Source organism: Python bivittatus, unplaced genomic scaffold (assembly GCF_059951505.1).
Source record: "Python bivittatus isolate LINGU-HERP-01145 unplaced genomic scaffold, Pbiv_v1 ctg000980_np1212, whole genome shotgun sequence".
Taxonomy (NCBI): Eukaryota; Metazoa; Chordata; class Lepidosauria; order Squamata; family Pythonidae; genus Python; species Python bivittatus.
The window spans coordinates 8,108,053-8,122,811 of NW_028277125.1; the positions used below are offsets into that span (position 1 = coordinate 8,108,053).

The following is a 14,759-nucleotide window of genomic DNA, read 5'->3' on the forward strand; positions in this document are numbered from 1 at the left end:
GGCAAATTTCATAAAAATATAATTAAGAAGGAAAAGCAACAGTGTTCAGACTTACATCAGCTGTTGCCTTGTTTTCACTGCGACCACATAAAAATTACCTACCATATGGGTGATAAATGGTTTTATTTCTAAGAGAAGGAGCCTCATACAATAATAATCTGTTCTTTGTGAGTACTGACAGAGCAGGGGTATGGTATAACTACAGGCAATCCCCAGGTTAAGAATGAGTTCCGTTCCTAAGTCTGTCTCTAACTTGAATTTGTATGTAAGTTGGAACTCGTACTTATGAATGGGCTGCCTATTACTAAAAATGGTGGATGGCCTGGAGCCAACGAACTGTTGAAGCTGCGTGATGTTTTCATGAATCGCTGAAAACCACCGAAAACAGGCTGTATATTAAAAACATGCGGCTTCAGCAGTTCATGAAAACATTATGCAGCTTCAGTGGTTTTTCGGCTCCAGGAAGAACGCCACCCGCCATTTTTAGTAACAGCAGCCCATTCATAAGTATCAGTTGTCCGTAAGTCGGATGTTCTTAATCTGGGGACTGCCTGTATTCCAAATATCTCTACAGCAGTTACAACATAATAGCACATTGTGAACCATTTCTATCTCCCTGGATCCACTGGACACATTTGCTCTGCTAGTGGGGTTTTAAAATACTTATCCTACAAAAGTGCGTGGCCTTGAAAGATGCTTTTCTCAAACTGAGAAAGATAAATATTGTGCAGGATCCCAAGCAGCCTTGTTGTTCTAATGACCTAGCATTTCCATCACATTTTTTACTCCAGTCATGCACATGCTTATCTCATCAAGATTGACAACAGAGAGGGAAGAGCTGCAAACCTTGGAAAAGATTCTTAAATTCCACTCCTTCTCCGTTTGAAATTTGCTTATTATCAACCTGGAAAATGTTCTTGAAATTGCCAGAACCATTCACAGTCGTAAACATGTTGTGACCCTGACATTGTAAATTGTCAACATGAATTGTGAACTGCCGGTGAATAAACTTGGTATCATAACTGTGTAGGTGGTATTTAAAAAAAAAAAAAAGCAGGTACTTGAATAAACCCATAATGTTGTTTGCATTGTATGACTCAAGTTCATGAAATATTTCTACCCACTATCTGTTTACCAGGCTGTTCAGATTCTGCTAGCAAGGCACGCCCCACAGGGTATTTTAAAGCTCTTTCTCCCCTTCTCACACTCACCAGATTTCAGAAGGAACATTTTCCCCTGGATATGGAATTCTTCATTCTGCTAGTCCTCAGCATTGGATTTTGCCAAGCCAGTCCTCTCCAACACGAAGTAGATCATGATGACCCAGAAGTTGTTGACGCTGTGGCTAGAGCAATAAAAGTGCTTAATGAAGACCAAAGATATAGAACCAAATTTGCTCTTCATGCCATCCTTCATGCCTACAGAATAGTAAGTAAAATTTGTAACAGCAGAAACATCAAAATCTAGTCTATAGGAATGTCATAATTTGGTACCTCAGCACCCTCCACCCAATGCTTGACTATAGTCATCTGAAAGTTCCCACCAGATTTAATGTTTAATTTAATAGAAAGGAAAAAAAATACATGTAAAATAACCATACTTACTGTATTTAGTTCATTTGATTTTTCTCTTTTTTTAACCCTACTCCCCCACCCTTTCCATCCCAATGAGCATTTCTTTAACAGTAAGAAGGTCCTTCCCAATAAATTCTAGGACATAGAACTTCAGCTCAACATAATTCCACAAGTCTGACTCTGCATTCCAACCAAGTACAGTGGTACCTCGGGTCACGAACTTAATTCGTTCCGCGACTCTGGTCGCGACCCGAATTGGTCACGACCCAAATCAAATTTTCCCATAAGGTTCAATGTAAATATGGTTAATCCGTTCTGACCCCTACAAATTTGGTCGCCAACCAATTTTGGTCGCGACCCGAATCAAATTTTCCCATAAGGTTCAATGTAAATATGGTTAATCCGTTCTGAATCATATGTATTTTTTTTTAAACCACAAAAATATGACACAAAGTACAGTACAGTACACTAAGAAGAGAGAGAACACTAACCTTGCTTGAGACGTGGAGGACAGGAAGGCAGGTGGGGAGGCAGTTATCGTTTGGAGGGAGAGTCCCCCTCCCTACAGGAAGCCACGAACACGTGTCACGGCAGGGAAAATGGCCGCGGATCCTGTTCGTCACCTGATGCGGAGTTCGCAAACAGAAGCAAAATTTTGCGAACGGTGCTGTTCGTGACCCGAATTGGTCATGAACAGAAGCGTTCGTGACCCGAGGTACCACTGTACTCTACTTTCAAGTTCTTTCATTTGGGAATTTTCCCAAATCTCCAAACAGCCTTCACAAATCTTGTGTTCTTCAGGTAGTTTCAGCCCTTTGAGGTAGGCCAGGTCAGGAAACAGACTCTACAGGAATGAGTGGAACTCTACTTTATTGATGTAGGCAGAATTGTGAAAGACTGACAGTGTTTTGACTCTCTCCCCCTTATACAAAAGATAGTTAAGGGGAGTCAGCTTAAATTCCTTTCTAATCTTTTCTTCCTGTCCTGGGGTTAAATCATGTTTTGCTAACTGTCACATTCCTTCTCCAAGATCATCTCTGTGGTTCTCTACAGCCCCTCCCTCATTAGGTTCAGTATCCCTTCCCATGTGCAAACAAAACACTGGAAATATGTCATAGGGATGAACTTCAGACTTGGTTCCCCAATCCTCACTTGGCAGCTCTCCAAGAACACTAGACACGTCCTACAGCACAGAGGTGGATAGCACTGGGAAGTCACCCCTCCTGTCCTGCTGCATATTGATTTGTTTTGCAGAGTCCATTATGATGGAAAGCAGACTCCTCTTCAGCCTGGGACTCACTATCTCTCTGTAGTGGTGGCAGATCATGGGGAAGGGGCTTTACTGGGAATTTAGGTGAAATTGGTATAAAAGGTATGCAGCATAGATGTGTGTTTCCCATGATCTCTCTGATTAAGGGTAGCCTTCCAGTGAATCAGATATTCAAGCTGCTTCCTCCTATATCTAGAGTCCAGAATACATTTTACTTCATACTCTTCTTCCTCATCCACCAGAATTGTTTTAGATAATAAGAGGCAGGGGTGTTCCTCAGGCACAACAAATTTAGTTGAAAGCTACAACAAATTCTCCATACAATCTTGGCCCTCTCTTGCCTGTGTGCATCTGCAGCCCACTTGTATGCAGATTTTTGCCAGATCCAGCTGTTCTTTTAGAAGTGCTGAATAGCCTATCTCTTCTGTAGGAAGTCCAAGGTGTGAGGAATAGCAGATGCAGGAGTTCTGGAGGGTAGAATGTGGAGGGTGGAAACTATAGGTCACCTGACATGCTGATGGAGGAACGTACTGAGTTATAGTAAGCAAGAATTCAGTCCAACTGTTTTGCTGATAAGAGACATAGCACCTTAAATATTGATCCAACACATGGTTCAGTCTCTCTGCCTGACCATTAGAGATCAGATGAGTTGAAGACAAATGAATTTTAATGTCTAATAACGGCAAGAGAGCCAGTTTGGTGTAGTGGTTAAGGCACTAGGCTAAAAACTGGAAGACTGTGAATTCTAGTCCCACCTTAGGCACAAAGCCAACTGGGTGACTTTGGGCCAGTCTCTCAGCCCTAGGAGGCTGGCCAAACCACTTCCAAAATCATTGCCAAGAAAACTGCAAGATCTCATAATTGACAAGCCTCTGTATCTAAAATGCAGCCTTAAAAAGTCATGCTGTTTCCTGAGCTGATGGAAAACCTTTACAAGGAATGAAATCAGAATGAAATTTATTTCGTAAATAAATCCACAATCATGAGAATGCTTATATAACTCTGTACAGGGGGACATCAAGAATAAAAATCATAGTCACATATTCCCAAGATCGTGAAGTAGAATGCAGAAGTGGCAGCAAGACAGCCAGCTTCCCAGGTACAGTCTTGGCCTGGCAACAAACACGACAACATGAAACATAGTCCTTGACATCTGCTCTGACCCTTGGCTATCAGAACATTCTAGGCACCCGTGCAGAGTTTTAAACACACTGTACCCCCATGTCTACCAGTTCTAGCGTCATGGCACAGTTGCCATACTTTTTCTCTTAAAGTAAGAGAACATATAAACAGCCATTGTGGAATGCTCCCCATCCTCTGAAGTGAAAAACAAAGAATCCGTCTGTGGGACTCTTTGGATGCCATCTATCCAAGCCCTGGCACATGCATCCTGTTGCTGTTGCACTCTAATCTGATATAGTAGCTCTACAGTTTATCTCCCTACCCTACAACCTTTCAGGAGGGTATAATCTCTAGGGAGAGGCAAACGTTCAGGGCTGCAGTATTGTGATAGAGGCAAGTGAGTAGGGAAGGTCATATTCAGATGAATGTGATAGGGCATTTGATAGCTTGCTCTGTGATCCAGGAATGTAGGTGATATAAAAATTGAAACAGGAGAAAAATTGTGCCCAACTGGTTTATGAGAGATTGTGTTCTGGGCATATGTATATCCTAGGACAAGGTTCCTCAACCTTGGCAACTTTAAGACAGGTGGACTTCAACTCCCAGAATTCCCCAGCCAGCAAACACAACAAAACTCTCCCCCCATGCAGGGGAAGGAAGGAAGGACGGACGGCTGGTTCTGCAGCTCTTTCATTACAAAAAACAACTGGCCATTTGGATGTAGACAGTATTGATGTATGTGGGTATACCAGAAAATCTCTCTGGTACCAAAGTTAACAACTAAACAAATCTTGGCAGTTGAGCTCTCTTTTCCTGTGTTTTTTTGATCTAAATTAGGCATAGCAATGGCAGCCCAATTGTTATTCATGTATTCTCCAATATTTCCATAATTATGGAATTGAGAGAGAGTTCAGAATCAATATTTCCATTCGTATCAGGACTCACACCAAAATTGAAATTCTTCCTGAAAACCCGTTGCACTTTGGGTCTTCCCCATAGCAAGGATTTTAATTTTTTCCATAAAAAGTGATGATAGAAGGGAATCAGTGGTAGCACATGTTGCAGTTGGCGTAGCCAATACGGCTTTTCAAACATTCCTGCAAAATATTAAAAACCCCTTTTGTGACACTTAGAAAGTTCAACAAATTATGTGGCATTTATAGAACTTTATTATCAACAAAAGACAATCTCCTGAAGTGTCTAAACAGCATCATAACAAGAACCAACCTTCCTTCCTTCCTTCCTTCCTTCCTTCCTTCCTTCCTTCCTTCCTTCCTTCCTTCCTTCCTTCCTTCCTTCCTTCCTTCCTCAGAGACTACAAAGAATAGCAACTAGTTTTGTGCTCAAGGAAATTTTAAAAACATTCAAAAGAAACCATGTGGGATGACTGCCTTTGTGGTGGTTACTTCAGAAACCAGGTTTGTTTTTCCATTTTCACTTTTGAAACAGAGGCACAACCTATGCAGAGAACCCTGTGAGAATGAGAGGCATTCTTCCTGTTGTAAGGAGCAGAACAATTTAAGATCACCATTGTTTTGAACACTTCACAAAATAAATAAAATATATAGGCTGGCTATGGACAACTGGTTTTTCTCTGGATCTTTCAAACTTAGAGATTGAAGAAAAAGCTCCTGGAAATTGGGCAGTAGAAGTTATTTGATTCACACAAATCCAAACATTCCTATACTTTTGATGGAATGCATAACTCTATCTTCTACCTGCACATTGCTCCATCTCTTTATTCTACCTAATAATATAGCAAGAGTAAACAAAATTGCATAGAATTGTAAGGGGCCAGGGTTTGCATGCTGGCTACGGAATTCTGGGAGTTGAAGTCCACCTGTCTTAAAGTTGCCAAGGTTGGGGAACCCTGTTCTAGGAAGTCCTTTCATTGCTGGAATCATATTTGCATGGGTTCTCCAGCGCTGGATTCTGAGAAAGCCATAGGGAAGGGGGGTAAGGGTGAAAAGAGACTGTAAAACTACTCCCCTTTCCATTTCTTCCATGTTTCAGCTCTTCCAAATGGGCATCAAGTTAGCATGCAATATTGGAATAGCTCTTCCATATTTTCTGGAGTGCCTTGTTGGTGCTTTCTTGAAATTGCTCAGTCAGGGCCACATTGTTCTACCCCACATCTTGGGCAAATAACTGAAAATCATTTATGAACAATCAAACTCTGCGGTGACTGTTTTAGCCTGCAAATTTCTCAGCTAGAGTTGCTTTTCTTGCTGAATCATCAGACAAGGCTTTAAATCTTTGCATAACATTCTGGTAATTATGGATCATTGCTTTCAGTGATGACCACTGCCCATTTGGCTGTCCCTTCTTTCAGCAAACTCAGAACAAAAGTCATATTGGTACGATCTAGAGGAAATTTTGACAGCCAACCCACAATAAGCAATTTACACTGTGTTGTAAAAGTCAGGAATTGATCCTGACTTCCGAAATCCTCCAAACTGCTCTGGAAGACTCCCATGATTGCACAGAAATATCAGCTGGGCTGCTAGTTGCTGTATCACTGAAGGTTGAAGCAAACCTTCTCCCAAATGCTGTGTTAGTTGTACCATTGAATTTTGCAGGTAAGTTATTTGTAAATCTACTTGGTGGTGTTGCAATAATGCTGCAGCAAGCTCTGAAGATTGGATGACATCCCTCTATTTCTTTATGGTTGCTTGCACAATTGCAGGCAGTAGATATGCAGAAGAACACCACTAGCAGGGGTGACCTAAGGGTATGGTCAAAAAAGTCAAGTTTATATTACAAAATAATTTAATGCATTTTGCAATTGTCCCTCAGTGCTACACTCAGCTTTAAATGTACAATTTAAGCAACCTTATGTTCACTAATATTAACATTTCAGAAACCATAGTTGATATTGACATAAACCTTTTTCCCTTATGTTTAAAGGTTTAAGTTATCTAAATCATCGTAGTGTCAACAGTCTCTAGTTAATACTCTACAAGTACTGCTGTACCAAATAATGTAACATACTATTTGCATGTATATAGTAAATGACTATTTTAAAAAGTCAAGATGGCAACCACAATGTGATCAAAGACCTGCTTCTTTTAAATGAGTGCCACATGTAAAATGCATATTAAAAATGGGTGAAGCTTCAATCACACTATTAAAGCCATCATCTTGACTTTTTTGACCATACCCTGCAGAAATGGGCCATCAGTCTAACAGCTACCAGTGTTTTGGGGAAAGCTGGCACTGCTGTTGGTTACTTTGAATATAGAACATTTTTTTTGACACAGAAAGAAACCAGAGTCCCCAATTCTTTGGGGTGGCCAACTCAGCACTAGGGACCCCTCTCTCAGTAAGTTGCTCCATCTCAATGAAAATGCAACAGCCTTCATATAAGTATTCTTTTCAGGCAGGCCCTGGAAAAAAATTCCATGTCTTCTATCAAGTAAGAGAAGCCACATGTCATACTGCCATGGATGAACCCTTGCAAAGCTGTGATCTTTTAGGGTTCTCGAAAGGAGTAAGTATTCATTCTTCCTCCTCTGAAGTGGCAGAAAGGAGTTGGGGGGCAGGAAAAAGGAGAGAGGTTGCCCACCTTCAGCTGTGGGGTATATGGGGCTGCCAAGATCGCTTTAGACAACAAGGCAAAAGATTCCATTAGAACAGACATGTGGAAAAACTGCATTTTGACACCAGCCTTAAGGATGGATACAGTTAGGTAGATTGTCTATACTGTCACATGACATATGTGTGTGCACACACACAAGAAACTGGATCCTGACTAACATTCAAGAGACGTGACTCCCAGATGAACCAAGATCTTCATTTGAGGATATTATCTGAGTGCCCCTGGTTTTTTGGAGATATACCCCTTTTATAGGTTGTGCTGCCCATAAACATCCATCTTTGGTGTTATGTTTGGGGGCTCACAATACAGGTAGTCCTCACTTACTGACCATTTGTTCAGCAACCATTCAAAGTTACAACGGTGCTGAAAAAACTTTACAGGCCATTTATGACCATTTATGTCCCTCAGTCATGTGATTGCCATTACAGTCATTACACGTCCTGTGCTTGACCTGTTTTTTTTTTTCTTTTTCCCGCCTTGCAGAGCAGAAAGATTGGAGAGAAAGGGATTGCAAGATTGTAAGCTGTTTGCTTTTCTACCCCTCAAAAGCAATGTGATCGTGCTGGCAGCCCGGGGCTGGGAACTGCAGGCATGCTATGCAAACAGCTTACAGTTCTCTCTTGAAATCTCTTCCTCTTCAATCTCTCCCCTCTGTGAGGAGGGGTAGAATAAAAGCAAGCAATTTCTGTAGACAATCTCTCCTTTGCCTGACCCTCCCTGTGCCCCCCCCCCCAGCAGAGCAGAGAGATTTCAAGAGAATAAACTGTTTGCTTTTCTACACATCAAGAGCAATGCAATCGTGCCAGCAGCCCAGGGCTGGAAGCCGCAGGTGCATTACACAAGCAGCTTATGGTACTCTCTTGAAATCTCTGACCCTTCCCTGCCTTGCAGAGCAGAGAGATTGGAGAGAAAGGGTTTTCAAGAGAGTAAGCTGATTGTGTAGCACGCCTGCAGCTCCCACCCTGGGCTGCCAGTGCGATTGCATTGTTTTCGATAAGTACAAGACAGTAAGCAGGCATGTGAGCATTCCAAAGGGTGGGGAGGGGTTGGGAGGCAAACCAAAGCTGAAGGTGTGAAACTGAGTAGTTCTATGTCTTTCCAGCCAGAAAGCACAGTAGCAGTCATGTGATTTCCCACTTAGCAACCGCTTCGCTTAGCGGTGGAGATGCTGGTCCCAATTAGGGTTGTTAAGCAAGGATTACCTGTAGACCGTATTATTTGCTCAAAGATGTTCAAAGATGCTGAATTTATTCATATGCTATTTAATCATATATTTTACACTGTTTATTCTGGCACTGAACTATTAATCTATCAATCATCATCATCATCACCACCATCATCATCTATAATTTGCTTTAGTATTACATCATTATTATGAATAGCCCTCATTATCCACACTCTTGCATATCCACCATTAACTGTTAGAAACTTGGTATACATAAAGGTTTTCACATATCCAGGATTATAGCCTTGTATTGGGATTACTTTAGGCATGTGCAAAATGGCGGTCAAGATTTATAGAGTGTGTTTTTTAAGGGTTAGGTATACGTGGCCTGAGAAATGTACTTCCTGGCTCAGGTGTTGCAGAGCTGAATTCACTGTATCAGCCCAGTGAGCTTCACAGGGCAAGTGGGATGACTCTTCCAACCACCAGCCAAGCCATGTAGAGCCTCATAATTGGGGTGACCCAGAGAGTTCCAACATGACTTAGCAAGGAGAAGGGGGAGCAAATACCAGGTAGATTTGGGCAGATAACTACAACAAGAGGAAAAAAGGAGGAGGTACCTTCTCCATATCATCCTGGTGAAGGTCTACCTCTGTGGTTGCTAAAAGTTAACACCAACTTGATGGCACATAATCAACTTATGAAAGAAAAAGAATGACAGCCATCAATTCTCTCAAGTTCTCACACTTTGTTCCACCCTTGTACCTTTTTTTCAAGATATATCATTTCCTTTCTTGAGGAAATTAAGGCTGGTTTATTAGTACCATGTAATCACTGTATAGTCATGATAGTTGTTTCCTTGATTTTGTTTCCATTGATCATCAGTTGATGGTTTAGTTTGTATTCTTCAGATCTCTTATCTTGTTCTTCCTTTTGTTCCCCTATCATGGTCAACTAGTAACAGAAGGATAAGAGCACAGTAGGATTCAGAGAGAACATAATAGAAAGATGCATATCAAGAACAGATTAAAGAAGATACACATTTCATATCAAGAGATGTGGAACATGATGGGTTCTGTTTCTTAACAGTAATAAGTGATTTCACCCAAATCTTGGATTGATAAATGTAGTTAAACTGATGTCTCTCTTTGTTTCTCTTTACAGCCCTCTGGAAATTGTACAGCCGACATTGATATTCATGAATCGGAGAAGCTTGCCGCCATTTCACAGAAATGCAAAATTAACCCAGGTAAGTAAATTTTCGATCTTGTTGCTTAACTTTGAATGGAAACCCAACCCAAAGGTAGGATAATAGGTTGCAAAAAACTGCTAGTGATAGTGGAGAAAAAAATGAGTGGCCAGATGAAAGATCTCTACCAATATTTTAAAGAAAAACTCAGGAAAGGATGATACTGGAGCACCTTGAGCTTTATTTTCTGTTGTGTGTATTCAGTACACCATGGGCCAGACTAGATTTAAGAAGTGAATTGTTCAGTAGCCAAATCAGGGACGCAGCACTACATTGTGGTCAAGAGTTGCATATTGTTTAATGGCATCCACGAATGGAGGGAGGTCAAGGTGAATGGTACCCTTAAGCCTTAATTTTTACACCATATTCATTTTGTCCCTTAAAAGTCCCATTGACATAGGAAAAATCAGCCCAATTTTGAGTGATGAAGGGTTTTAATGAGTGCAATGAATGCCTTGAACCTTGATTCCTTATGGCATTTCACCTCACCCCAATCCCCCAAAACAAAAAATGGGCTAGCCTACATTGTTCTAGATTTTGTCCTCCAAACACACGCACTTGTTTGTCAGAGATAAACCTTTTCCCCAAAACTTTGTTTGACAGGGATGGGTGAAAGAGAAAAGAAGATGGGATCTCCAGCCACAACCCTCTCATTTTCCACACACACAAAAAGTTCTGCTTTCTGATGGGTGTATCAACCTTGTTGTTACAATTCTGCTGACCAAACTAAAAAAAAAGAAAAAGGAAGGAGTAGCTGCACAAGAGAGCTGTGCGGTCATTCTGGCAGCCATAGCACATATGGCCATAAAGGTTCATAGTTCACCCGCCAGACAAGAGACAGTCTTTGCAGTGGGCCAATGGTAGCTCATCAGGAACCTCCACAGGTTCCTCCTCCATGAGACCTGAGGTCTTCTGCTTTCCCATGGAAAAGAATATTTTCCTGCCAGTATGCGGGTGGGTCAAGGAGGTTACATGGAGGAGCCTAGAATCCCCCCTCCAAGTATAAATCTGGGCTGATTATGGTCATCTTCAGAGATGAACCAAGATCAATTACATAACTTAATGAAACTGCCCCTGCTCTCCTTTCCAAGCTTCCATTTGACATCTCTCCTAGAATTGTAAGAATGAAATAAACTGCAATTTATTTAAGATATTTAATGATAGCCCACCTTTCAGTAAAACATATAGGGCAGTTTTGTGTTATAATAGAAAAAACAGAGCTAAATAAGAATGTGAACATCTGCCAGTGACACCAAACACACCAAAGGAAAACATATTAAAGGGGATGATGTTATTTCACACCCACTTCTAATTGTATTTGCATTGTAGAAAAATAGAGAAGAGATGGCACTGCAATTCTCACAAGCTCAGTGCAAAAAGTTTAACATCTATCACATCCAAGGATTTGTAATATATGCTGGTGAATTCAGACACATAAATGAAGAGTAGTCCTGCTCCAGCAAGCCCTGTGCAAATAAATGCATGTGCAAATGCATCCCAGATTATTAAGAGGCACGACTGAACTAAGCTTTTTAAAATAAAAAAGGCAGGTTTTTAATCTACCAGCAAGCCTTTCTTGGTTTCAGACATGTTCACAAGGTAATGGTGACATCTAGTTGTCAGCAGCTTTAAGTGGCCAGGATATTGCTATACCTTGTCTTCAGAATTAAAATCCAAAACAACAGGAAATGCACTTTTAGTTCCCATGCCTAACAACAGTTCTTCTTTGCACTTGGAAAAAACAAACAAACAAACAAAATCTAAATGTTTGGAAGGCTAGGACCAGATCTCTCTTCTTTTTATATACTGTACATGTGCAAACTGCCATATATGCAAAAGTAATAAACCACAGTGTCGAAGGAAGAAGGTATAACATTCTCTGCATCTCTGTAGTAAGATGGGCGGTGACAAATTTGGAATATAAATAAATAAATAAAACATTTAACCTACCATTAATTTCTTTTGGCTTTTTGTAAATTATTAATTATTTGCTTTCAGGCCAGGAGAAGTTACTGTCAATGGATATTGAATGCATGGGTTGCTGGCATCCCATTCACCCCAAGAGTTTGGAAGTGCTTCCTATCGTGAGATACACCATACGGCAATTTAACAATCACAGTAAACACCCTGCCTTATTTCATCTTGAACGAGTAATAAAAATTGACCGTCAGGTTAGTATATGTTTTAATAATTCCCCATCTTAATATTACAGAATTAGATTATTTGGATACACATATAGTTAAGTCTAGAAAAAGCTGAATGCCTGATTGGCAAAAAAATGGGGGGAGGCAAATTTCCTCCTTTTCCTCCTGTGTATTTTATATTTTGAAACCATCATATAATGTATAAGCAAAAACAAAAATCAGCCCTGCCAAGTGTTGGAAAACCAGGCAAAATATAAATATAATTCTGAGAGTGATGGTACAGTTTTATTTAATCTAATCTCTTTTCTCCTAACAAGATACTTTAAAGAGTTCTATGCAACTTCTCTTAAATTTTCTTGTAGGTGGTTGCTGGGTGGAATTACCATTTTGAATATTTGATAAAAGAAACAAATTGTTCCAAGAATGATTTTCCAGATCTGAGTCCGGCATGTAGACCCCTTCTTGGAGGTGTAAGTGAATTTATTTTATATCATACTCATAGGATAGATAGATGATAGATAGATAGATAGATAGATAGATAGATAGATAGATAGATAGATAGATAGACAGACAGACAGACAGACAGACAGACAGACAGACAACAGAGAGAGAGATTAGAGAGATGATAGATAGATAGATAGATAGATAGATAGATAGATAGATAGATAGATAGATAGATAGATAGATTCCTGAACAGTATGCAAGAAAGACTTTTAAATGTTAAGATCACCAAACATGTATTTCATAATCTGTGACATCCAAACACTGGACAAAGTTGCATTTACAGATCTAAACCATTGCAGTTTGTATCTTCACTCTCTCTCCATTTAAAACAGTTGTTGTTTAGTCGTTAAGTCGTGTCTGACTCTTCGTGACCCCATGAACCATATTGCGCCAGGCCTTCCTGTCCTTCACTGCCTCCCTGAGTTTGCTCAGTTTCATGCTCATTGCTTCAGTGATGCTATCTAACCATCTCATCCTCTGCCGTCCTCTTCTCCTTTTGCCTTCAATCTTTCCCAGCATCAGGGTCTTCTCCAAAGAGATCTCTCTTCGCATTAGGTGACCAAAATATCTGAGCTTGAGCTTCATTATCGATCCTTCCAATGAGCAATCAGGGTTGATTTCCTGGGAAAACAGAGAAATACAAATAATGGAAAAATATGAGTTACAAATAACTTAGAAAAAGGAAGTGGCTGCAGACGAACTACTGCTTCCTCTAACCTGCTCTGGGTGAGCACATGTGCACTCAAACACACTTTTTGAAGTGCATGATAGAGTGAAAAAGAGTCTGTCAAAACTGCAAACAGACAGTCAAATAGATTTGGAGCTGGAAGGAAACCATCATCAGGCAAGCTTGTTCTGACTGAATCTCTGCCAGGGGAGTTGCAAATAATGAGGGCACTACTGAAAATGCCCGCTTCTGAGACCCCATCAAGTGACAATCTTGTATAGATGGGACATGGAGGGACTTGACCATCTTTGATCTGGCTGGACAGACAGATGAATACAGGGGAAAGCGGTCCATAACAAAACCAGGTCCAGAGCCATATAGAGCCTTAACCAGCACATCAAGTACTCATGTGATTCAGGATTAAAACATAATTCCTTACCTATTAATAATCAAATGTGCCTAGCAGCTTTTGAAGCAGGGAACAAAGAACCCAGGTTAGTGTTCCTAGACACTAAAACTTGCCAAGATTTCAAAGGTGTTATACTTTAGGAATTACCATTGAAATCTCTCTTAAAACACCTCTTAATCTCAATATAATATTCATTGTAATAGCATTTCTCTTACCCCAAAAACGTAATGGGAGTTTTAACCAAGTTAAATCTATTGCAATTGTATCTATACATTTGGACATAATGTGATAAACTTTGAGAAAGATATAAATCCAATTATTTATATCTTTATAAAATTTATAGAATTTATACAAAGTGCAAATTCCAATGTTCTACAGTAATCTAAAAACATACTAGTCCCAAAGAGAACAAACGAAACTTATTCCAATTAATAAAGTAATCAGAAAATAACCCATCCTGCTATATAACTTCAACTAGATTTCTAATGACATTACATGATTATCAAGAATAGAGATAATATCATTCACATAGAATAACAATTTATATTGAGTGTCAAGTGCCACTCACCTTTGATATCTAGAGACTAATAGAAGAAGCCAATGGTTCAAGATCCAAACTGAAAATTAAAGGAAACAAGGATCAAACTTGTTGAACATCATGACATAATTTAATAGGTTGAGAGAAAATCGAACTTATTAAAAGAAAAATAAAAAATAAAGCATAAAAACCCATGTTTAAATTTTAAATGCAAATAATATGGGTAAAGATAAATTACAGGAAATAAATGCAATGCTTGGACAGACTACAAGATGGTGCTAGGCTGCTACAAAATATCCCATGAGGTAGCTAGAGTGAAATTCAAATAATCATACAAGTCTGGATAAAATTAATATCTGTGCACAAACCTGAGGTTTGATTCAAGATGGACATAAAACTCAAATTCATCGTTTGTGCAGTGAACTAGAGAAAATTAGCACCACACAGAAAAACAAATAAGCCAACTACCATAGAATCCTGGCTAAATATTTTACCTACTCCTACAGAAAGAAAAGATTA

The 14,759-nt window shown here is 39.8% G+C and overlaps 1 protein-coding gene across 2 annotated transcripts in view; it reads left to right on the forward strand.

The window, feature by feature from the left end:
- The first annotated feature begins 1,184 nt into the window (after window positions 1-1,184).
- Window positions 1,185-14,759, forward strand: part of LOC112542810 (uncharacterized) — a 38,999-nt gene continuing 25,424 nt past the window's right edge. For both annotated transcript variants that reach the window (XM_088132131.1, XM_088132132.1), the window contains exons 1-5: window positions 1,185-1,428; window positions 7,346-7,456; window positions 9,894-9,978; window positions 11,977-12,149; window positions 12,485-12,592. In XM_088132131.1, coding sequence (XP_087988257.1) covers window positions 1,243-1,428; window positions 7,346-7,456; window positions 9,894-9,978; window positions 11,977-12,149; window positions 12,485-12,592 — 663 coding nt within the window. In that variant the 5' untranslated portion in view covers window positions 1,185-1,242. The remainder of the gene's footprint in view (window positions 1,429-7,345; window positions 7,457-9,893; window positions 9,979-11,976; window positions 12,150-12,484; window positions 12,593-14,759) is intronic.